The 25,233-nt window shown below is 40.7% G+C and overlaps 1 protein-coding gene across 1 annotated transcript; it reads right to left on the bottom strand.

Moving 5' to 3' along the window:
- Positions 1–393: 393 nt before the first annotated feature.
- mrps22 (mitochondrial ribosomal protein S22) lies at positions 394–24,793 on the bottom strand. Its single transcript, XM_052018318.1, has 8 exons — positions 24,666–24,793; positions 17,835–17,998; positions 16,702–16,866; positions 14,683–14,826; positions 7,560–7,643; positions 6,864–7,009; positions 1,615–1,723; positions 394–862 (listed from the first exon to the last, which is right to left on the bottom strand). Exons 1-8 carry the CDS (start codon positions 24,772–24,774, stop codon positions 737–739), a joined length of 1,047 nt encoding a protein of 348 aa, XP_051874278.1. The 5' UTR covers positions 24,775–24,793; the 3' UTR covers positions 394–736.
- Between the last annotated feature and the right edge of the window lie 440 nt (positions 24,794–25,233).

Below are 25,233 nucleotides of genomic sequence, written 5' to 3' on the forward strand. Positions count from 1 at the left end.
AAAAGCCCGTGAAAGCACTTAACAGTAAAATTGATATCAAACTGCACTTAAGTCAATCATGCTTTTTATAAAATACCATCGTGAAATGTTTAAAATTAAAATTCTATAGGTATTTCAGGAAAGACTAGTCCAAATTTGCTGAAACAAATACGAACAAGTCTTTTGGAAAATTGTGCACCTTCATGATGATTTTACTATACATACATTCACCACTGATCTAAAACTCCTAAAACAGGCACTCAGGGCCAATTGTTTTTTTTCCAAGATTAGGAGAAACTGAATTGCTTCAGTCCATTTGTACATGCAAGTCGTGACACTCAGTTGTAACTCTACATTTAAAATCAATTTACAGAATAATCAGCTCAACTGTCAAATTACAACAATAGGCCAGACTGCTCTGCAAAACCAATGTTGAACTTTTCATACAATTATTTTTAAAAACAAAGGGCAACACTGTCCAGCCCTAATGATTGTAAACACAATCATGACTCCCCTGGCTCAATGTGTCCACTGACATAGGAAGGGGTTCAAAGGCAGCCAATAACAGTTAAATATTTATTAAATCACTTCCCCTGCAATAGAAAACCTTGAATTTTATAAGAAGGTAATGTCTGTACAAGTTGACCACAATGTTGCTACAGTGAATGATTTTTTTCCAAAAGCAAGTGGAATGGAAATTAAATGTTCTGCCATCAATTGTTTTCACAGGATCAAAACAGAGTAAAGTTGGATTAGATTAAGAGCAGTTTTGTTCTTCACTCCTGTGTAGATCCTGATTAGCAGAGCCGTTGAGTGTTTCCTGATAAACTTGCAAAGCTAATTCAATATAGCCTCCCTTCTTGGAATCAGTTTGTGAAAATACCTGGAAAAAAGAGTTTATTATGGTTTAATATGCCAGCTTTTCTTACATAATGTCTAGCAATAATTAAAGATCAGCTTTGAAATTTTGCATTAATGATTGTTTCACAAAAGGAATAAGACAAATAATCTCTAAAAAGACAACCATAATTACAAAAAATTTTCAAACTACTGCATTGGAACCTCAAGTCCCTGCTGTTGAATTTTGGAACCAATTTAGTTTCCTGTTTTTCAATAACTTTTTTCTATTATAATATTGATTTTTAATTCAACTTTTTAATTATACTTTTTCCAATAGGCACAGGCAAAGCATTTGCACAATTTTTGCTGTTTGGTGAGGCAATATCTCCATATATGTTTGTATAATGTGCAATATTTGGGCATCTAAGAATGGCTCAACTGCCTTGTTCCAAATAGTCTCCAAGTAAAAGGAAGTAAAACTGACATTTCAGCTGTCCAACTTAGTTAAATTCAGATCAATGTTCCTTTTCTAAAATCCTAATATCATGCCTTAAGTCAACACCTTTACCCTGCTTTTGCAATGGTATAATAGTACATTTCCCAGATTTGTACTCATGTAGATATTTTCAACAAAAATAATTTTCTTTGAGTCTTTTAAGTACCCAGGGGAGAAGACTTTCACCCCAGACAGACCTACGTTTGAGATTTCTATCATGTAACATGCAGATTGCCACTTAAAAAACACGATTCTACAATCTACAATAAATTCAGCATAGAGGAACTTTATAAAACTACCTTAATCAATTCGCTACCCTTGGCTTGCTGTTTGTTTGCCTCCTTTGCTGACTGGCACTCTGGATGGAGCAAGTGATACAGCCAAATCACACTTACAGCATCATCCATTCTGTAAAAAAAATATTCAGTGATTTAAATCTTTTACAATGAATTACAACAAAAGAGACCCAATATATTAAGTTTAGGAGAAATTCAACTATCTGTAGATCCATACTACAAAATTACAATTAACAATTTTGTTCCAAACCATTTCCCCATCTCCCACCCCCAATTCTTGATAGACATTATTAATTGTCCTACTGCTCCACAAGCTTCATCATATTGATCCATCAGCCAAGAGTCAGCATTAAAACATGAAGATATGAAATTGTAGGGTGCACTCCAGAAAGTGATTTGCTCATTCAAATGCATTTTAATAATATTAAATCTCAATGACAAATTTCCCGTCTGAAAATTTACAAAAACTAAATCACAATCTATCAGTTCTTAAAAATTGTTGGAAATTTAACTTGTATATACAGTACTTTCTCAAACCCATAGTTCTTTTGTTTTCTCTGCCATTTTATATTGGATATTCTAATGCAGTTCTGGGATTTTTTAAATCACTGGATTAAGAGGCACTGTTGCTTGATCAACAGATCACCTGTGGAGGTCACCATGCTGCTTACATATGTTGTTGCATGAAAGCTCACAAAGTCTCTGTATGAGTAATTGTGGGCAAAGGGAACGGCAAGCATGGTTAGTCTGCAGCAGCTGCAAGTTCCAGGACAAAACATATGGTCTTACATATTTGCCAAATAATTATCCAAACTTTGTTTGAAATGTTTCTCCCACTAGATGCTGCTGTTGCTTTAAAATAAATGCCTAAATTACTGTACCACTTTAGAATGGATAAAAAGTGATAATTTTGCAATTCTAAAGAAAACTACAAATTGTTGCATTTCAGTTCCATTAGTCCATAACTCAAATCTGTAATTCATTTGCATTCACTTTAACCACTTCCATTCATCATAGTTATTTGCTAAAATCGACCAGATCAACCCTATGCATATCACAGCTATAAACCACTTAGTAAGGTGGGTAGGAGTATGTTTATGGCAAGGCTGCTTGATAAACATCTGTAGGTCAATTGTGCTGCAAACTAACTGTACTGCAAGCCAAACCAATCTCCATGTTATGAAGGTCATTATGACTTGATGGTCCAACATGTTAGAAGTACGTCAAATTGGCAGATTATGACATTAGTCAGGGAGCAGTTTTGATCTGATACTAGCCAGGCCAGATTAGACTAAAACAATGCAGCTGAGACCCCTGTTCTTTGTGATTTTTATAAATGACTTGGATGAGGATGTGGAAGGGTAGGTTAGTAAGTTTGCCGATGATACAAAGGTTGGTGGTGTAGTGGATAGTGTAGACGGTTGCTGTAGATTACAACCGGATATTGATAAAATGCAGATCTGGGCTGAGAAGTGGCAGATGGAGCTCAACCCGGATAAGTGTGAAGTGATGCACTTTGGAAGATCGAATTTGAAAGCAGAATACAAGATTAATGGCAGGACTCTTAGCAGTGTGGAGGAACAGAGAGATCTTGGGGTCCACGTCCATAGATCCCTCAAGGTTGCCGCGCAGGTCAATAGGGTTGTTAAGAAGGCGCATGGAGTGTTGGCCTTCATTAGTCAGGGTATTGACCTCAAGAGTCGCAAGGTGATGTTGCAGCTCTGTAGAACTCTGGTCAGACCACACTTGGAGTGTTGTGTTCAGTTCTGGTCGCCTCATTACAGGAAGGATGTGGAACTGATAGAGAGGGTGCAGAGGAGAGTTATCAGGATTGGAGAGCTTGTCTTATGAGGATAGGTTGAGTGAGCTCGAGCTATTCTCTTTGGAGAGGAGGAGGATGATCAGTGACTTGATAGAGGCATACAAGATGTTAAGAGGCATAGATCGAGTGGACAGTCAGAGACATTTTCCCAGGGTGACAATGGCTAACACGAAGGGACATAATTTTAAAGTGATTGGAGGAAAGTATAAGGGGGATGTCAGGGGTAAGTTTTTTTTTTTACACAGAGAGTGGTGGGTGCATGGACCGCACTGCCGGCAGAGGTTAAGGGGGCAGATACATTAGGGACATTTAAGAGACTCTTAGATAGACACATGAATGATAGAGAAATGGGAGGGAAGGGTTAGATAGATATTAGAGCAGGATAAAATGTCGGCACAACATTGTGGGCCGAAGGGCCTGTACCATGCTGTAATGTACTATGTTCACACTGTTGTTTGTGGCTGAATAGCTGGCTGAATGTGCAAGCCGTGAGATATGGGTGTGGGGGGGTTGGAGTGGTGGAATGTGAGTAAGGATATGCTGAGTTATATGAAGGTTAAGTCCCAGCCCTCATTGATGGCAGTCATTGGTAGACGAGTGATGTTGGTGCAGTGCACTGATCAATATGTAAGGTTAGAAAGTAGCTGGTAAGCAGCATTTGAAGATACTTTTAATGAAACTACAAATGAAAGCACCAAACTTTTTGCAGCACTGTATTAAGCTCTTTGGATCTGGACTCCACATCTGTCTCCTCCTACTGATAAAAGGTCACTAACCTGAAGCATCAACTCAGATGCTGCCTGACCTGCTAAATATTTCCAGCATTGGTGGTTTTTGGGTGGTAGAGCAGCTGCTTCACAGCTCCAGCATTCTAGGCTCAAGTCTGGCCTCTGAGCAGTCAGCGTGACATTTGCACATTCTTCCTGGGACAGGCTGGGTTTCCTCCAGGTGCTCTGGTTTCCTCCCACATCTCAAAAATGTGCAGGTTGGTCGGTCAATTGGCCAGTGAATTGCCTCTGGTATAGATGAGTGGTAAAATCTGGAGGGGTGAGGCAGGGGAGTTGATGATAATATGGGGAGAATGACCTAAACTAGGTTAGGGCAGATTAGTATAGAAATGGGTGTTCGATGTCCGGTGTGGGCCAGAGGGCCCGGTTCTGTGCTACATCGCTCTGCAGGTCCTCCCTGGATTACGAACGCCCAACTGATAGACACTCATATGTACGAATCAGTGCTTGGGTGACCGGCGGGGTGGATTTGCCAGCTGCTGCTGGGCTGCAGACATCTTCTGCTAGTTGGGAACGAGGCACTTCCACTTGCCTTCTCTCCTCCCACCCCAAGCCACAACAGACGGGAGTTGGGTTGAGCCAAGCCTACTTACTTGCTCACTCACTGAGTAAGAAATCAGCTGATGGCCACTCAGTTGTTTCTGTAATCCTCTCCCGTGTAATGTTTTTCATTTCTGACTTACGGACAGTCTGGGATACGAACAGTTCTCAGGAACAGATCCCTGTCGTAACCCAGGGGACTGCTTGTATGACTATTTTGCAGTATTTTGCTCCTGTCTCTTCCAATTGTTGTGTGCCTGGAGGGCATTCCTGGTCCCATGGAAAGGTAAACCTCTCCCCTCCACATCAACCAAGGCCTCAGTGTGAGAAAATCTGGATGTCCAATTTCTGCTACTTCTGGAATGATTTCCATTCAATAGTTGCAGCCACAATGTGCCTTTCCTTTTAGGCATGGAAGCCGCGAGCTTGACTTAGTGCTAGCCACTTGCAAAACTGGGCCTCATGGTAATACACAGAGGCAAACAGGGAAGCTACTTAAATCACAATAACGAGCATGCAGCATAAAAGCTTGTGCACAGCCAGTACTAGATTGATTGGACATGGGTTAATCAGATAGTAGAAGCATAAAAAGGTGCTCAAGCCTGAATCATAAGATCATGGTGATTTGATCATTGGCCTTTACTCTACTTTCCTGCCTAATCTCCATAATCCCTATATCCTCTGCAGTCTAATAATCCAACAACAGCCTTGAATACACTTAAAGATTCAACATCCACCGCACTGTGATTTCTGCACACTTCCTAGTGCTATTGAAGTTAGCCCCCTCATGGACTGTGACTGGGCACCCAGATTCCTTCTTGTCAGAATATCCAAGAAATTCTGTGGAGATGATAGCCTGCTTGCATTCTATGCACTTAACTCACAATATTGTGTTCAACAGTGGAACTTTGGTGGGGATGTTCTAAAATGTAATAGTGTAGCGGTTAGCGTAATGCTCTACAGCGCCAGCGACTTGGGTTCAAATCCGGCCACTGTCTGTAAGGAGTTTGTACGTTCTCCCCGTGTCTGTGTGGGTTTCCTCCAGGTGCTCTGGTTTCCTCCCACATTCTAAAGACATACAGATTAGGTAGTTGTGGGCATGCTATGTTGGCACCAGAAGAGTGGCAACACTTGCTGGCTGCCCCCAGAACACTATGCAAAAAGATGTATTTCACTGTGTATTTCAATGTACATGTGACTAATAAAGATATCTTATCTTAAATGTACTCAATTTAACCAGAGTTGATATATTCAATGGCAGGACTGAACTCACCCGTTTCAATTCAAATTCCAGCCCCTAAGTTTCCTGTTAATTTAGTGCGATGCCACAGTTCTTGGGAAGTTCTGGGGACAGTGTTCAAAAATGTGTTCTTAGTTAGGATGCATTCTGCATCTTTTTTTTTGCCAATATTTATGGGATACTATACAAAGTCAACCAAACTCTGCGGAAGAAATCGTGACAGGAACAGATGTCTTGTCTTAATGGACCACAAGTTACATACCATGGAGCTTTACAACATGGCATGTGAATGATCTAACATTCCCTCCTTCATTAAGACTTTCTAATTCAACGCAAACAAGGAATTAGATTTGGCACCTTTTGGTTTCTTTGATTTAGTAATAGTAGTGTCTTTTATCACAAAATTCAGTAGGCCCTTGGTTCTTGCCTTCATGAACTGTGACGGGGACACCATCAAGACTTGTGTATCATTCGTATGCTTTAAAATGAATGATCTATTAATATTTTTTTCTCAGATTGTTTATATTAATATAATTTCCTTGGAGAATTCGTCAATTAAATGAGGCAACAATACTGCACACTTCTTCCCCTCCTTTCCCTAAAAAGAAAGTCACCTTTTTCAAACTCTTGAGGGTTTAAAATTCAAATGGAATGATTTTCAATGATCCACATACAAAAGGAAAGAGAACTCAAGTTAACTAGCTGTATGCATCAAATTTCTGGGCTAAATGGAATAGTCACAGTGCAGGGAGAAGAAACCAAAAGGTACTTTATTTAATAATTCTGCACAATGTTAATTTCAAGCATGCTATAAAAATCTTTGTAGATCTGATGATGGAAAATTAATTGGAATGATACTTACAGACCTCTTTGAATCATGTCTATTAATAAACCATCAATTCTCATCCTGTTGACCAGGTACCACACCAAACCTCCAAAGTGTCTAGTTGATCGGAGAAGATCATACTTGCCATGCTTATCAATATATTCGTATGTCTGGTGGTGAACCTGATGGAGATTTACAAAGTCAATTTGTTTTCCATTCTTATGACTATTGAAGTAAAACATTTGCAAATGTAAGCATACTTAAGATGAAACAATCTTAAGGTAATACCTTGTAAGTCTATTATCTGTGGAATAATTTTCTTCCTGCTCCCCAGGCTACATCATAATTGCAGCTGGTCAGGTGGTCCACTCTGAAGTGCCCAGTAATGTTGGCCTGAGGGGCTTCTTAACATTCTTCCTCATGGTAGGAAGGTGCACCTCACCTAGTCCCAGCTCATAGCGTAGGGAGAACACTAAACAATTCTATAACTCCACACACAACTTCACTAAGATTTAATGTTCAAACAGCAACCTGGAATATAGAATACAATACAGAACTGGGACTCTTATGTTGAGATGAGTCCTTTACTGCATTTTAGTGCTGTTCACTGTCTCTGATGAAACCGTGATCTATTTACCAATTTGAAATGATTTTGACTTCCACAGTCATTATACATTTTCCATAGCTATTTCATTTTCTGTTCGCATTTAATCTGATTGGAGGTATACTCACCCTGATGTAATCAGCAGAATTTGGCTCAAATTGGACAATACAGAGATCAAGAATGTCTTCAAGATGATCCTGAGCAAAAACAACCTGCAACAGGCAAAAGTACTAACATTAAAACTAAAATATAACAAATTAATTAAATATTATCATTTTCATACACACAGAAAATTACCAGCTGAGAGTGCACAGGGAGGGGAATGCAGTTTAAATCAGAAGGATCACACATTTTTTCAGATGTTTTTGGACACATATATTTTGTACTTTGACAGTGGTTCTTTTGATTAGCTTTCCATATGAGATTCAGATGGATGTAAATCTTCAATAATATAGTCCCTTTCTCATTTACATAAAACAGTGGGATTGATTTGAGTTTGGATCAGGTAGAAGTAAAGTACTGCATGCTTTGCATCTGCCTGTTCCAAAATCTCTAGTTCCGGCCTTATTTTAATGATTTCAACAAACTTTCAGTTAATACATGTTACTTGGAGCTTTCCAGAGTGATGCTGGGCAGATTTAATAGGATGTAGCTGTATAATCAGGCAAAAGGTGATACTCCTCAAAGTGACTGTAAATATTTTAAGTGATGCAGCAGATTTTTTAAATGTCAAAAATAGATTTTATTCATAATAAAAATGTATGCAAAAGAAGAAACAGTGCAAAACTTCTACATTCATCGTCATTACATTCAGTAATATTAACTTCTAATTTTTTTGTTTAAAAACCATAACACCATTCACCACTCATGTGGCCCCCCTGGGGTGGTACACCCTTTCATTGTTTGAGGGGCTTCTCCACCCGACTCAGCTCCTCCATATGCAGTAGTGGAAAGAACCTAGACTGTGGTCCTTCCCCACAGAGCCTTCGCGTTGGCTGCACCCAGCTTCAGTGCTTCCCTCAGCGCGTACTCCTGCAGCCTGGAATGTGCCAGTCGGTGGCATTCCCTTACGGACATCTCGCTGTGCTGGAAGAACAAGTATCGGGCAGACCAAAGGTCGTCTTTCACCAGCAGCACTTGATGTCTGTCTCGGTGTGTCCCTAGGAACAGCCCGTAGATCAGAAACTCCTCTGTTACGCAGCTGCTGGGGACGAACGGGGACAAGGATTCTTGCATCCTTCTCCGCAACCTCTCAGAAAATCCACAGTCTGCAAAGAGGTGGGTGACTGTTTCTTCCCCACCCCAGCTGTCCTGAGGGCAGCACACATTGGGGATGATATGTCATCTGTACAGGAAGGATCCGACTGTGAGGGCCCCTCTCGTTGCCACCCCAACAAGGTCTTGGTGCTTGTTGGTGAGTTCTGGTGATGATGCATTCTGCTAGATGATTTGGACAGTTTGCTCAGGGAACTACCCCACAGTATCCATAGAGACCCTGGCCTGCAGTGTCTGCAGGATATTCTGTGCTGACCACTGCCTGATGGACATTTGGTCAAAGGTGTTTACTTCGAAGAAACCTTCCACAAAGGACAGGTAGTGCAGCAACATCCAGCTGACTGGGATGTTGCGCGGCAACAGGGCCAGGCCCATCCTCCACAACACCAGAGACAGGTAGAACCTCAACAGGTCGTGACACTTGGTGCCCACGTACTCTGGATCCACACACTGCCCAATACAGCCACACACGAAGATGGTCATCAGGATGAGGGCAAAGTTAGGTACACTTTTGCCCCCATTCTCTGGGGACTTGTGCATCTTGGACCCTCAGATGAACCAGAAGATGGCCCAGGTGACTACCGAGGCAGAGGAGCGTGGAACAGGCCACACCTGTGCCAAGTACAGCAGCCCTGAGGGCACATCGCACCTGATGACCAAGTTCTTCCCAGTTATTGGCAGAGAACACCATTTCCACAGACCCAATTTTTGTTTGACTTTCCCAATCTGCTCCAGCCAATTCTTGTTACATGCCTCAGCCCTTCTGAACCAGATCCCCAGCACCTTCAGGTAGTCAGACCTGACAGTGAAGGGGACACTGGGTTTGCTCGGGCCAGTTACCGAAGAGCATGGCCTCACTCTTACCATAGTTGACTCTGGCCCCTGATGCCAAGTCAAACTGGTCGCAGATGATGATCAATCTGTGAACTGACCGTGGACCTGGGCAGAAGGTGGCAACATTGTTCATGTACAGGAAGATTTTGACCTGGGTGCCTCCACTGCCTGGCAATGTCACCCCTCTTATGTTCTCATCCCTCCTGATGGATTCAGCAAAAGGTTCTGTGCAGCACACACACAAGACAGGAGAGAGTGGACCACCCTGCCTGACTCCAGACTTGATGGGGAAGCTATACATCTCCCATCCATTGATTTGAACCGCACTACCAATATCTGTGTTGAGCAGTTGGATCCAATTTCTGATTCCCTCTGCAAAACCCACTTTGGCGAGCACGTCCATCATGTACGTGTGTGACATCCTGTCAAAAGTCTTCTCCTGGTCCAAGCTGACAAAGCAGACATCCCTCTGACCTGTACATAAGTAATGGTATCCCTGAGCAGCGCAAGGTTGTCAGATTTTCCTGCCAGGTACAGCGCAGGTCTGGTCCTGGGTCACTTGTCACAGAGCAGACTTAACCTGGTTGGTGATGGGCTTAGACAGGATCTTATAATCCACATTCAACAGTAAGATGAGTCTCCAATTCCTGACGTCTTCCCTCTCCCCCTTCTGCTTGTTGATGAGGGTAATGATGCCCTTCCTCATGGAGTCTGATATGCTGTCAGCCAAAAACATATCGTTATACACTTCTGGCAGGTCTGGACCCACCCAGTCCCACAAAGCCAAGTACATCTCTGCCAATAAGCCATTGCTTCCAGGAGTTTTATTCGAGCCAAGGGAACAGATGGAACCAGCCATCTCCTCCAGGGTCAGTGGCTGATCCAGACTGTCCCGTTTGCTGTCGTCTAAGACCTCTGCGATAGAGGACAGGAAATTCTGGGAGGCTGTGCTGTCTGTGGATTGCTGTCATACAGACTGGCACAGAAGGATCTGCATATCCTCAGTATGTCTGTCCATGAGGATGTTACTGAGCCATCCTCTTCCTTAAGGCTGTGGATCACAGAGCTTCCCCTGTGAACCTTTTGGAAGAAGAAGCGTGAGCCAGAGCTTCCCCTGTGAACCTTTTGGAAGAAGAAGCGTGAGCACGTCTCATCCTGCTCCACAAAGCAGACCCTGGATCTGAAGATGATCTTGGAGGATTCCGAGGCAAAGAGCACAGCTTGCCTCTTCACCTCTCGGTGTTCCTCTCTCACATCCACCCCCCTCAAGCAGCAGATGGCACAGCTTTAACCGACTTCTAACTGTCTACCTTCATGGCCAGGAAGGGTGGGTGCTATTATCATTGTGGATTAACCCTATTCAGTTGTGGTGACAGCTGATCTCCCTATTATGCATGAACAAAGGAAAAAAATGCAATTTGCCAAAGGAGGCCACACTGAACATAGCTCCTAGTGCCCTGCTCTGGTGCATGCTGGCTTGCTGTAAATATTGGTGTTGAGAGAAATGCCTGCAGCTGCTCTGCTAAGGATCTTTTTATTCTGACATATTCTTGGAAAGAGTTTCCGTACTGTTTCTCTGTGATATTGAAAACAGCAAGTGAGTCAGCTGCTTTTCATTACATAAATAATTTTGGCACCATTGTCTTTCCCTGGAAAACTCAGGAAAAATACAGAGAATATTTGCTGAAAAAAATAATCATATACCAAAAAGTAAAGTAATGTCTTTTCTAAATATTATTTGGAACAAAATGGCCCCCAGCTTTTTTGAAATATGATTTGTCACGGCATATTAGGAGCCTCTCTGAACTTGCCAGATTGCCTTTTGGGATGGAGGGAAAGGGGTGGGTTGCAGCGGGTGTTAAAGAGGTTTTTTGAAAGAAGATTTCCGAATTGATTTCAGGTCTACATCTGCCTTTCCCAAGAGTTAAACAAGGGACAAAGAGTGGGTGACTAACTCCACAAAGACATGGGGAAAGCAAATCGAGAAACAATTTAAACAGCCAATCATTAGTTAAGAGAATAGAACCTTTCAAATAAAGTTGTGCTAAGGATTTGGTCTAAATGCATCTTGTACGTTTTTTTAAAATCAAATTGTATTTGAATAGGGCGATTTGACATAATCTATCATTACTTGATTTGACAAACAAAATTAACAGTACACTTCATTTTGCTTTTGGTTAAAAAGATAAAACAATGAAAGAATGAAGTTATTGTTATATATTTCCTACTTCCGTCATAATTATTGACAGGCATCTGCTATCTTTGCAGCAAAAGGATAGCAGTCCTGCTTACAGCTGCAGCTGTTGATGGATCTCTCTGAGACACCCAGAGTACCAGCATGTACAGCACACATATACATACACCAAGAAGACAGCTTTGAGCAGTTATATATTACTTATTTACCCCGAAAAAAATTGGAAATCTTTGTCAAAGGTGTTCAGCAGCTAGGATAACTAATATATTGTTTAAGACAGATTCTACCTTCAGATCTAGTAGTTGGACACGTGGCTATATAATCAGATAATCCTAATATAGAAGAGCTGGTATGCAGATACTGCATTGTGGTTCTGTATAATCTACCAGTCTCCACATAATTTGGGAGGACAAAGCAAGCAAGTCATTCACATCTAGATAAGCAGCAGACCGTCACCTGAAGTTCTTTGTTTTGTTCTGCCACAGTTTTGATAAAAGGCCAAAAGGTGACACCACAGGCGGCACAGTGGCGTGGTTAATAGAGCTGTTGCCTCACAGCTCCAGTGACCTAGGTTCAACCCTGACTTCCAGCAATGTCTGTGTGGAGTTTGCACATTCTCCTTGCAATCGGGTGGGTTTACCCCAGGGGGCTCCGGTTTTCTCCCGTATGCCAAATTGATAAGTTAACTGGCCACTGTAAATTACCCCCAGAAATATAGGTAAGTGGTAAAATCTGGGAGAATCAGATGGGAATGTGGGGAGAATAACATGAGTTAGGGTAGGAACAGTGTACAAATGAGTGCTTGATGGTAAGCATGGATTTGGTGGGCTGAAGGGTCTGTTTCTATGCTGTTCTCTATCACTCTATGATGTATTCAAAATGTGGGCCCCTGTTGTTATCATGTACGGCATCTTCAAATGAGGAAGTTTCAAGAACTGCTACAGAAATTCATAATTTGCAAAGCAAATGTGGCTTGCTATGAAAAATTAACAAACAACTTTTTTCCATGTATTTTGCCATGAGTTCATATATTTGGATCAATAGCTCAGAAAATAAGTGAAATCTGGACTATGTAATAAGCTATTGAGAAACCAACAGAAAAGGAGCAGGGTCAGGCAATTTAGGTGCTCATGCCTTCTCCACCATTCCATTAGATCACAGCTATCTTTTACTTCAGAAGCACTTTCCTGCGCTGATCCCATTTCCCTCGATTCCTCAATATCAATCTAGTGATCTCTGTCTACAATATAAACAGAAAATGAGTCTTCACAGCTCCTTTGCGAAGAGAATTCCAAAGATTCACAGCTCTTTGGGTGATGAAATTTCTTCTCTGTCCACAATGAGTGTCCCCTTATTTTAAGACTATGACTCCTGCATTTAGATACCCCAGCCAGGAAACATCATCCCTGCATTTAATGTCAAGCCCCCACAAGAGTTTTGTGTTGTAATTAGATAGCCACTCACTTTTCCAAACTCTAGAGAGCATAAGCCCAATCCGTTTCATCACTCCTCACAGGCAAAACTACCTTTCCCTGGAATCAGGATTGCAAACTTACATTCCCTCAACTGCAAATATATTTTTTTCTTTAAGTAGGGAGATGAGACCTGTACACCTGGTAAATTAATTGCCTACCGTAAATTGCTCACAGTATTGGCATGTGGCAGGAGAATAAGGGGGCACGTGAGAGCGAATAGGCTACAGGAAAATAGATGTGTGAACAGGACTGATGGAAATACTCCATCAGCCAGCATGAGACTCAGTGGGCTGAATGGTCTCCTGTTACAGCATGAGAAAATGCGAGAAAATATTCCAATGCAGTCTCATCAGGATCTGATATAACTGCAATAATAAGTCTCTAATGTGTACTCAAATCCTCTTGCAATAAAGGCCAACATAACATGCGTCTACCCAATTGTTTTTGTATCTGCAAATGAACTTAAGTATTTCACGTACACTCTGAACATCAACACCTTTCATCTCTTTCTACCAAAGTGAACGGCCTTGCACTTTTCCACATTACATTTCATCTGCCGTATCCTCAAGCATTTGGTTGGCCCATCAATATCCCCCTGTAGTCCAGATGCCATCCAGCTTTGTACTAATGACTATTTGAGGGGATTATATAATTTGTTGGGTCACTTAGTAGGCTGTTAAATATTAATCACATTGGTCTATGAAAGCAGTACAAATAAACAAAACCAGGTAAGTTCCTTGCCTAAAAGAGGAAGTTGGACAATCCAAGAATATTGTGGTCTCTTTTACTGTCACCAGCTTCTTATTTTCTTATTGTTGAATATCGAATTCAAATTCTCAAGCAACCACAGTGGAATTTGTAAACAGTCCCTGGATTATACAGCTCAGTAATACACCTTCCAATAATGTGGCCTGATCATTAATTACAAAGAAAAGTGAATACGTTAAATTATTTATTCCAATTATTAAACACTATTTAAGGTAATATAATTTACTATTCAAGAAAAGGTAGGAGAAAGGAAAACGAAGATCCAATCCCTAAGTTTATATGTACATTCTCGGTTGACCCAAATGCTGCAGAATGCATAATGTAAGCAAATGTGCTTTGTTTAAAAATTTTACTGGACGTAACCCAAGCAAACCTGAACAGAAACAATAATAACTTGCACAACTGTTTATGTTCTATATAGTCAATAAATTAACACTAACGAAAGCAAAAAAAATTGTAGTTCAGCTCCTGCAGACAAAGAGAGTCTGCAGATGCTGGGAATCTGGAGCAACATACATGAAATGCTGGAGGAACTCAGCCGGTCAGGCAGTATCTATGGAGGGAAATGAACAGTGGACATTTCAGGACAAGAGCCTTCACCAGGACTCATTGCTGAGTTCCTCCAGCATTTTGTGTGTAGTTCAGTTCCTATTGCTAAATATATTGATCAAAGTAGTGTTAGGATATAGAAAAAAAAAGCTTTACCATAAGATTTTCATTCTTAAAAATTGGTGGTGGAATGATTCTGCGACCTTCGCGAGGAAAGTAGACCTGGATCATCCTATCCCGTTCTTCCCAGGTTGCTTTGCGCAGCACCCCATTAGGTTCCCTCACCACAATAAATCGCTCCTTGGAAAAAGAATAGTGGAACATTTTTTTAATATATCAACTACAGGACATGAGTGGGGAAAAATGCAGCACCAATAATGCACGGCACTCTCTCCCTGTATTTTTAATTTGTACTTGTCAAGCAGGAAGTCATAGCGTATGGAAGATAAGCGATGTCTATGTCAGGCATTCTTCAGGAATAATAAATTGTTAGCTAATCTCTGGTCAGGGACAAAGTAATTAAAAATACATTTTAAAATACCAAACAAAATATTTATCCATTAACTATCATTTGTAATAGTCAATGGATATCATTGCTCTAGATATGTTATTAAATGTATTACTAGTTAATCTCTTGCAGTACTGCATCAAGGGTGAAGACCAAGTATGAGTGTGAGTAAATGTAATTTACCTTCATCTTTTGGTCATATACTATGTTCTAATACAATATGTATTTTGACAATTAAGACGATGGACTGAAAACTGAAAATGCTAGGAATACAGAAGGCAAGGTTGAATTTGTAGAGGGGTTAATTGATTTTTCATTATTGTGGGAAAAATGTAAGAGGTTCAGGTTCAAACAGGTTCAAACCAGGTACACAGATAGAGACTGAGACAAAGGTGAAAGAGCAAAAGCGGAAGTTTCTGAGACAGGACAGAGTGTAGAAGAGATTGAATGACGGAAGTAATGATGGTGCAGAAACACGGAAGGACTGGAGGAGGTGGAAATGGCAACAGCAGAAGTATCACCAAATTGTGCTGTCTAAAAAAAATGGAACAATGATTACAATTAGAGAGTGTTGAACGAAGGATGTAAAGGGCCTTTTGCTTGCATGGTCTACCTTCATCCTTTGCCTACATTGTCATCCTGTTTGTCAAGAAATTTCTTGCAGGGGAGCTATGTACAATTAGAATTATTTGCTTGCATGAAGGCTGTATGCAAGCACAGTTAATGGTAAAAGCTATGTGACAGTGATATGTGACAAGACCACATCGGCAGTATTGACAGCAGATTTCCATGACCCCAGAGAGAGTGCAGCATAGATTTACCAGAATGATGCTTGGTCTCGAAGAGTTAAATTATGATTAGAGATGACAAAAATTTGGATTGTACTTTCTGAAATGTAGATGGTTATGGGGTGTTTTGATTGGTGCTTCCTAGATATTATGGAAATCATCCAGAAATCAACCAAAACAGTAAGAGTAAATCAAAACTATTTCAGTTGAGTTCTGGATGATTAGTCCAGTGTCAGGGAGAAAAGTCACAATGCCAGCCTTCTAGGTGTGAAGCTAGGAACCAACTACGTGCAAAGAACAGCAAGGGACTCTCTTACACAAACAGCAATTAATGCTGGGTCAACTTTTAGCTTCAAAATAGAGTTTGATTATTTTGAGTTAACCAAAATTATTAAAGAATATGGTGCAAAGCTGGTAAGGTAAAGTCATTTGTGATCTCATTCCATAGCTGAACAGGCTTGTGAACAGGCTTAAATGGACCACTCCTGCTCATGTTCCCTAGAAAACAATTACTGAACATGAAGGGTAATATCCTCATCCAACACACTGAATGAATTAGTTTATTTGGACTATTGATTCTACAGATTAACTTAATCATTAAACCAAACAAGCTAGCTTATATTAACAAACCAAAACCCCTCTCTAGCAGCACAGACATGACATGAAATTCCAATGTTTCAATATACTCCGACAATAAGCAGTATATTCTATTCTTAACTATGTATAAATTACTCTGGTCCCAATAGGTACTCATGTTTTCAAACTCCATTAGCAATTTCATAGACTTGATAAGTTTTAAAAAATGCAAAAAGAGGCAGTGTAATATACAAGTTAGCAGTAGGAATGTTATGCCTATTCATACCCCAGAATACTACTTACTCTGTGTGGAATGTCATATGTTATATCTGTGAAGACATATTTAGCCATTTCCAAACCTTCAAGAATCTTATCTTCTGCAAGTACGTCACAAATTGGTTCCCTTTCATTCAGGACTGGTGGCATGCGGAGGCGATCTTTAGCTGCTTCCTCTGCTTTACGCCGAGCCTGGAGAAGTTGCAGCACAATTATTTCAGTGATGTTGCCTCAATTACGAGTCGCCACCTTACCAAATCTGTACCATTATGCACAACTGGTGAACGTGGCTTACACATGCTATTTTGTTACTCAGATGTCTTGCGTTCACTGAAAATCCTGAACAAGACTTGTGTTTCTCTGCCTTCAGATGTCCTAGAAGCAGGTTCCATTGTGACCTTCTTGAAGGAATTGGATAAGTATATGGTGGAGAAAAATTTGCAAATTTACAAAGAGGGCAATGGCTGGAACAGAGAGTTGCTCCAAATGCTCTGCTTCTGTGGTGTAATCAATCTATACTGCTTTGAATTCAAGCTACTGACAAAACAATCTATACTTGCTGCTTGCCTGATGTAGAAAGTTCACACTCCTCAGATATATAATCCATTGACTTAGTGAGATCTTAGACTGAGGACAGTCATGACTTGACAAACCCAAGCAGGGGAACTGCAGGATTTTAACCAGAAACCACAGTTTTCATCTCAAAGCATCGGTTAAGCTCCCGAATTTTCATCCAGGCAGGTTTACCACAGCATCAGCCTGCATAATGAGTGCAAAGAAACTCAGCTTGCAGTCACTTACCAACTGCTGCTTGGTTTCAATCATACTTACAGTACTGTTGTATCACAAGGTTCATATACTGAATTACTGTGTTTGTCAAATCTGATAGGTCATATTAAATACAAAATAAATAAACCAGTGAGAATAAATTATGCAACAAATAGCTACTGTTGTACAGCTGTTTTCCCCCATAAACTAAAACAAAAGATTGTTACCATTCGTCTTGCATAATATTCAAAACAAGTGCTATCTAAATGGAAAGAAGGATTATCTCATCTTCTCCACAAATATTTGTGTTGTTAGAACAATGTGAATATGCATTTGCTCATTTATTGAAACACAAATCAAAGACCAGAATTGGCAACCTATGGTAAATGTACCTCCTCAAGCTGCTCATTAGTCAGTAGCTTGTACTGAGGTGGCGTCAAATGCTGCTTCATAGGCTTGAACACCTTCTCCAGATTCAAGCCCGTTATTCTGGTAAGAATACTCTGAACATCTTTATCCATGAATTGAGGTTTTCTGATACCTGCAGTTTTCACTCCTGAGAAACAAGGGGAGGGAAGAGAACATAAAATATGTTTTATTTCTTGGTCTGGGTCCGGTGAAATGTTGTCAGAACACCTCTGTAAATTCCTAAAGCAAGACATCATGCCACAGATGAACAAATACCTCTCCCACACACATTATTAATCTGTGATCACCGACATTAATGACTAAATTTGCACCATACATGATCAAAGCATCAAATCTTTGTCAAATCTAGAAACACATTAATCAGAAATCACATGCTGCATAGAAGTTTGTATCAAATGCTGAATGAAAATATAACCCCAGGTCCACAAAGGATGCAACATTTTGTCATTAAAAAACAGATGAGAGCATATTTAAAGCATAACACACTGAAAACTGCTACTTACTTTTAGAATTTTATTTGTACAAAATGCAAACTCAAATTGGGGTGGGCAGCCTTTTAGACAGTTCTACCCCACATCTTTGGTGTGCTCAAGTGTCAGATTGAAACAACTTATTCTCGTTGGGTTTCCACTTCATATCTCAATTAGCATCAATCATTTCAAATTGGAGGGCAGTGGCAGTGGAAACATAGCATAAATCACTGCACCTTTCGAGTGTTTCCCTTACCTTCAGTACACATAAAAAAATCCCTCATCACTCAAAAACAAGGTGTGCAAGAAAGGTTTTGATTTACCCAAGTACAATTGCTTATAGAGACACAAGAGACTGCAGGTGCTGGAATCTGGAGTTCATCCAGCAGACTGTCTATTGCCTGTGGTTGGGGAATATGTAATCAACAGGATTACTAACTCAGAGTTCTTGGAGGTGGCATCAGACAGATCTCCAATCCTATACAAACCGAATATACAATTTCCCCTTCCTAATCTATTCTTCTGAAAAGCAAAACTTTCAAAAGAAATTGCAAGAAAAAAAAACACACACACAATTTGTTTTCATTCATTCCTCCCTGGGTTTCTACCAATAATCCTTGGGAATCAGTTTTCTACTGAGGAAGTGAGGGGAAAGATTGGGATATTTAAGAAGAGCATGGATTACTTTGCCACAGGGAGTAACATGGACATGGGGAAGCAGCAAATGAAAGAGTCGTCAATAGCCCTTGACCCATTCACCAACAAATGCAGTTTGAAGGCAAAGTCTGCTGAATCAATCCAGGAAACAGACCATTCTCAAGAGAAACACAAAAAACAATGCTCTTGCGTCCCTTTTGCTGTTTCAAAGCCCTGGCAACAGCACATGTAGGCATATCTTTTTTTATTATGGTCCTCGGCACCACTTCCAACTCCAGTCCAAAAAGTTCTCTCAATCCAAAGGCAAAATCATTTTTATACACATGATCAAGTACTTCCTGTTACATGACAGAATATTATAAAAATCAGCTTTAATCAAGCCATTTACGACATTAACCATCACCAGACCAGTGTTTTGGTTTAAATGTCAGCTGCACGTGCTACAAAGTTTTGATAAACTAAATAGAATGTATATCACTACTCTAAATCTATTACAGTGTACTTGCTGTTTTCCGCATCATACCACAGCACCACTGACCAGAAACTTAAATCAGACCAGCATATCAACATGGCTGAGGAAATAATTTAGAAGTTGGGCACTTTGCAAAGAGTAAATAATCTGCCTAATTTTTCCACAAACAAGGCTCATATCAAACAGGATGAAATATTTCATCATTGCCGTGAAAGACAGCAGCCTCACCAGCACTCAAGATAATGTACACTATCCACAACAAAACCATTTCCACTCATTTCTCTTAACTCAATATACACCCCATTCAACTGTGGCTTTTAAATTAGTCTACTGTGCCCACAGCAACTGCGAGCATTATAGCCTGGATCAGCAGGGACAACAGAATCAGCAACAAAGGCAGCACAATCCCCTATGAGGCACACAATATTCTTACTTGATGATTTTCTTTCACCACTACTGGGATAACATTTTAACCTGGGATGAGACAATGATTGTGCAAACATGAAGGACTTTTGGCAGCTCAAAAAGGCCCAACACTACTTTCCCAAAGCAACTAATCTTGGCCTATAAATTCAGTCATGCCAGTGCCATTTAAATCCTGTTACTGGTTTGGTTTCAGGGGAAGACAGTGGATCAGGAGAGACAACAGGGCAGAGGGTTCACTTTCAATGGTCTCCCAAAGGTCACCATTGAAAGTGAACCCTCTGCATAGAGAAAGAATAATAATGGAGAAGTACTCCAATCAGATAAGTATTCCAAATACTGAATATTTACCTGGAAACACAGTGGTTCCCTTCTGAAATAGTTATACAGTCCACTTATTGGAGTCTTAAATCTTAGTTACTACAACAGATGCATGGAAGGTACATATTGACAAAATCAAGGCACAGAGAAGCCCAATTTATGTGGGACTGCTGCACAAACTAATCAGCTAAAACTGTACAACTTTTCAGCACAGAAGATTCATTAGGCTTGTCCATCTCTGAGCATTCTATCTATCCCCTCACCCCTTTCTCTGCAATTTGTTTTATTTCTAACTTTTCCTAGTTTTAATGAAAGGCTGATGGTCTGAAATACTAACTGTTTCTCTCCCCAAAGATGCTTCCAAGCCTGGTAAGCAGGCCCAGCATTTTCTGACTTTAAAAGCATTAAAGATCTTGGGAAACAGTATCCAACAACTGAAACAGAACTATTTCAACAGTGGGTTAAAAACCCATTGAATTATTTTAACTCTCATGTGTCCCCACTTCATTCAAATGTTTAAGTTTTATTTTGTAAAGATCCAAAGCCTTGTACATGTTAATAGCATAGTGAATACAATAGAGTACATTTGTATAAGTTTTGCTTCAGTACGTCTGGATGTGAACTCGGAGCAGGCTACGTTTATGAGTGGAGGCAGTTCACCTTTCCTCTAACTTAACAATCTGCAACCCCTGCACTTCCTCCTATTTTCATCCCATCATCAGGCTCACCCCCTTCTTCACTGATCAATTGCCCCTTCAAGTCTCAGGTGGCATTAGCAACAGCTGGTTCAGCCTGGGCAGCAGAGCTCCTTCAACCCAGCTAATCACAAACTCCAGAATTTTTACATTATTTTTTTTTAAAACTTTGGCAACAGCCAGTGTGTAAAAGTAAGTCATTTCTAAACTCGTCATTCAATGTTGCAACTCTTGCTCCACACCCACATCCTTAAGATAAATAAATGTATAAAGACAAAGCACTGCATTTATAAAAATACATTTACATTTCAAAAATTTGTTTAAGTTTACTGTCTGAAAAAAATAACAGGGATTCTTCCTATTTACCTGCACACCCTATCCATCCACCATTCATTACCCTCTAGGAATTACTGTGAGGTCAACTGTTGTCTTGTAATGCAGAAAAACACAGCACCTTGTTGAAAAGTCTGCAAAACAAGCTTGATGTGGAATATTTCTTCTCCCATTAGGAGGCATTCAATTTAGTTAAGTGAGGGGATGGTTAGCAGAACCAAGGGCGATTTGTGTTTGAATGCTGCTGGAGCTTACCGGCTAAAACCACGCAGCTTTTCAGCACAGAGCACCTGCAGGATTCATTCTGCCTGACTAACATGGGCATCCTACTTGTCAGTGTATTAGACTGTATTTAGCTGAAGTAAAAAGAATCCCGAGACCAGTCACTACTTCAACTTCTCTGGCTCTGTTAGAGAACCTGACTGGTTAATTAAGCAACAAACTATCGAAAAGTTGAACTTATCTACCTTAGGTTCAGTGACATTGGGAAGATTTAATATCAGGTGTGAAAAAAGGAATGGTTGCCCATTTTACACACTGCCTAACTGAATTTTCATTGCCTTCAAGACCTATGAACTCAAGATGGACTACTTAGTCATTTTTGAATGGCTATTAGGTACACTAATTTCCTGGTCACCTGTTCATTCCCCTTTTAGCACTTTTCCATGCAATAATAGGAGATACAACAACTATCCTTTTGCTTCTTCTCTTCCCACCATCAAGGGACCCAAACTATCTTTCCAGGTGAATCAGCAATTCTCTTGCACTTCTTCCAATCTAGTACTACTACATTCAGTGTTCACTAAATGGTCTCCTTTACACTGGAATGACCATATACAGATCAGGTAATCACATTGCAGAGCAACTGCATTCTGTCCACAGAGGTGACCCCAAGCTTCTGGTTGTCTGCTACTTTGATCGTTCATCCACTCTCAGTTTCAACTATCTATCTTCGTTCTCCTGCACTTTCACAACAAGACCCAACACAAACTTAAGGAACAACACCTCATCTATCTGGGCACACTGCAACATACCAGATTCAACATCCAATTCTCCAACTTTAGGTGACTCACTCTTTCTGTATCAGGACTGACCATTTCTGATGCAAGTCATCTATCCGTGATTTTGGCTTAGTTTTTCTCTCTTCATTTGTCTAGCCTGACCTGCTGGACACTTCCCACAGTACCGCTAGTAGCAAAACATACAAAAAAGCATAATCACCTTCTAACTGCTCCAAATACCCATATGACCTAGTCTCACCATATCACAGCTATTTTCTTTGTCCTAACTATCCCTCTCCCCACCTACTCTGCAACTTAACATTAACTTTTATTTAATCTCTCTTTTCCAATTCTGGCAATAGGTCTCTGACCTGAAAAGTTAACTGTGTCTCCTTTCACGGATGTTGCCTGACCTGAGAGTTTCCATCATTTTCCGTTTTTAATACAAATTTCCTCATGTATGGAATTGGGAACAGCACTGCTTGTGTGAGTGCATGGTCATTACTCCCTTGATTATTGCATGCTATCACCAAAACCCCCAAAGAACTGGGATAAAATCCTTTGAAGCTATTTATCTCCTTCCAGCCAAATCATGATACCATATAGTCAATGATGTAAAAGGAAGTCTATGACCTAGGCCTAACTATCGTCAACTGCTTCACCAGAGGTCAGAAGTGGGGATGCTTGCTGATGATCCCACAGTGTGCAATTCTTCAGAAAACCTGCAACTCTTCAGAAAACGCCTTGCCTTGCCTGCACAAAGTAAGACCTAGACAACATTCAGTCGGGGTGATTCTGCAGTAATTCAAACTTTTCGAAGGCAATTAGGGTGAATAATATAGATATGATAAAGAAAAACTGGTACTCTGGAAACACCACTTGCTCTTGGTCATGGAAAGAATCCAGTCAACAGGTGCAAGGTGCTCATGTTACTTTATTTGGCACAGGCAAGACCCACATCTCACAACTGCACTGTAGCAGCCACATTTAATCTGGGGCTCAGAAATGGATCACGCATGAAATACCTTAACACATAAACCACCAGAAAACAGAGGAAAAAACTGTAGCCAATCTACTCCTATCATACTGATGGCTAACTTTGTGATTGGGTATGCAAAGAAGTGTCACTATACTTTCAGATTCTATCTGTCCCCAGTGTTGTGAAGGGAGAGTACAGCCACATTGCCTTGGAACGCAGCTTTTAGTTGGATCATTCTGCACCACCTGTCCTTTGTATACTTTATTCTGAAGTACACTTTTGATCACAAATCAGTTAGAAAGTGGTCTGCACAAAGTGGATACAATGGATACTGTTGAGTGATCGATCCCCTGAGAAGACTGTCATTTGACAGAATGCCTCATCGCCAAAACTTTCAAAGAGCACTAAGATTTTTTTTGGCCGGTGGTGAGGAGGTTCTTCCTGTCAGATCTTTCATGTTTGGATAGAACAATTGCCACACCACATGATGGCTGTACTGGAAATGAAACTGTTGTACACCTCCTTCAAGAGTACTCTTGCTAGCAAAGTCTGGGACAAGATGCAGGGGTATTGGTCAAGGTTCAACCTGAAAAACTGCATTACATGTGCGACACAGGCTGTTCCCAGGAACACACACGAAGACAACTATCAACTGCTGCTGTAAAAACATCAATATGGCAAGAGATGCTCTCTGAGATAAACTGATCGACACTAGTCTTCCAGAACTGGGTGCTGTCCATGGCTGAATGCTGCAAATTAGCACACTCAGGTTGAAGATTATGTGCTGCGCGATGTGCCGAAACTGGCTGCAGTCACTGCCAAAATCCCTTGGAGGAAAAAGGCCACCATTTAGAGGCCTCCTGTAATTGCACACTAATTGATTGGAATGTGTGTTAAAACCCCATGAACTAGTTGCTGAATAGAAATTATTATTGTGATGTGATAATATTAAGTAATTGTAATAACATAACCTGTGATGAAAATGTTGACTTGAACATCGTGTTTTATATATATTTGTTTTATTTTATGAAGTATATTTTGAAATAAAGAAATGCTAGCCTTGCCAGCAACAACTATTCCTGTAAAATGTCTTCCCATCCCCAGCTGCCAAACAAAATTTAATACCAGTTTCCTAACTGCTATTCTTACAGGGCAGGCATCACCAGTCAATTGGAGGACAACAAGGAAAGCAGCAGGGCTCAGGCTGCCCCTCTGAAGTAAACTCCGCTGCTTCAATTTAAACCTCAGTTCCAATTTGATGAGCACTTTTAATGAACAGAACTTCACATTTTAAAGAGGCTTGAGACGGGTGTCATTCTAGCCGGTGATAAAAATCTTACCAACATTTCCTTGATGTTAACAAATATGTAAATTTCCACGCAAAACAACGTGGACTGGAGAGTTGCTGCGTTAAGGGTAAGTGCACAGGCAGCGTCAACTCACCGAGTTCCCCGGGGCTCTGGGTGCACAGACCTCTAATGCACGGCTGTTCCGTGTTTGCAAAAAGCCGGGCGCTTTGGATAACACACCGCGTTGTCCTGAGCGCAGCCATGTTCGCCTTCACCCCTGCAAAGGCGGGGCGGGGCGGGGCGGGGAGGTGACCTTCCGCTTTGAGAAACGCTGCAATGCAGCACTCTGGGAGATGGAGTTCTTGGAGAGAGTTTGTGCCGATGCATCTCAAGTGCAGCTGCAATGCATACTGTTTGACACGGGTCAAGTATAAATTGGTGGCTTGTTTTACCGGCCCAACTTTATTTTTTTTATGTATAATTGAAAGTAGAAGGTCCACTTAAACTATTGTTGCGGAGAATTCTCCAGCAAATGTATTGTGACTCCGCGAATAACTTTCTGAAAAAATGATCCATCGTCAAAAACTTAAATATAAAGGCGAGAATTGGTGGAAGTGTACTTTATAAACACCCTAACTCAAATCTTCCACTTTTGCAATAAACTGGGTGGTATCATGGCTAACTTTCCACAGCCGGACCGTCCTAATAAGTCCTTCAGTTGC

This window comes from Pristis pectinata, chromosome 6 (genome assembly GCF_009764475.1).
Source record: "Pristis pectinata isolate sPriPec2 chromosome 6, sPriPec2.1.pri, whole genome shotgun sequence".
NCBI lineage: Eukaryota > Metazoa > Chordata > Chondrichthyes > Rhinopristiformes > Pristidae > Pristis > Pristis pectinata.

Bases quoted from the DNA above. Each gene is read 5' to 3' on its own strand.
- mrps22 (XM_052018318.1), bottom strand. From the start codon at position 24,774: ATGGCTGCGCTCAGGACAACGCGGTGTGTTATCCAAAGCGCCCGGCTT. The intron at 14,827-16,701 runs GTAAGTAGTATT...TCTTTTTCCAAG, and splicing joins CATATGACATTCCACACAGA to GAGCGATTTATTGTGGTGAG. The intron at 7,644-14,682 runs GTAAAGCTTTTT...TGCCTGTTGCAG, and splicing joins TTAAGAATGAAAATCTTATG to GTTGTTTTTGCTCAGGATCA.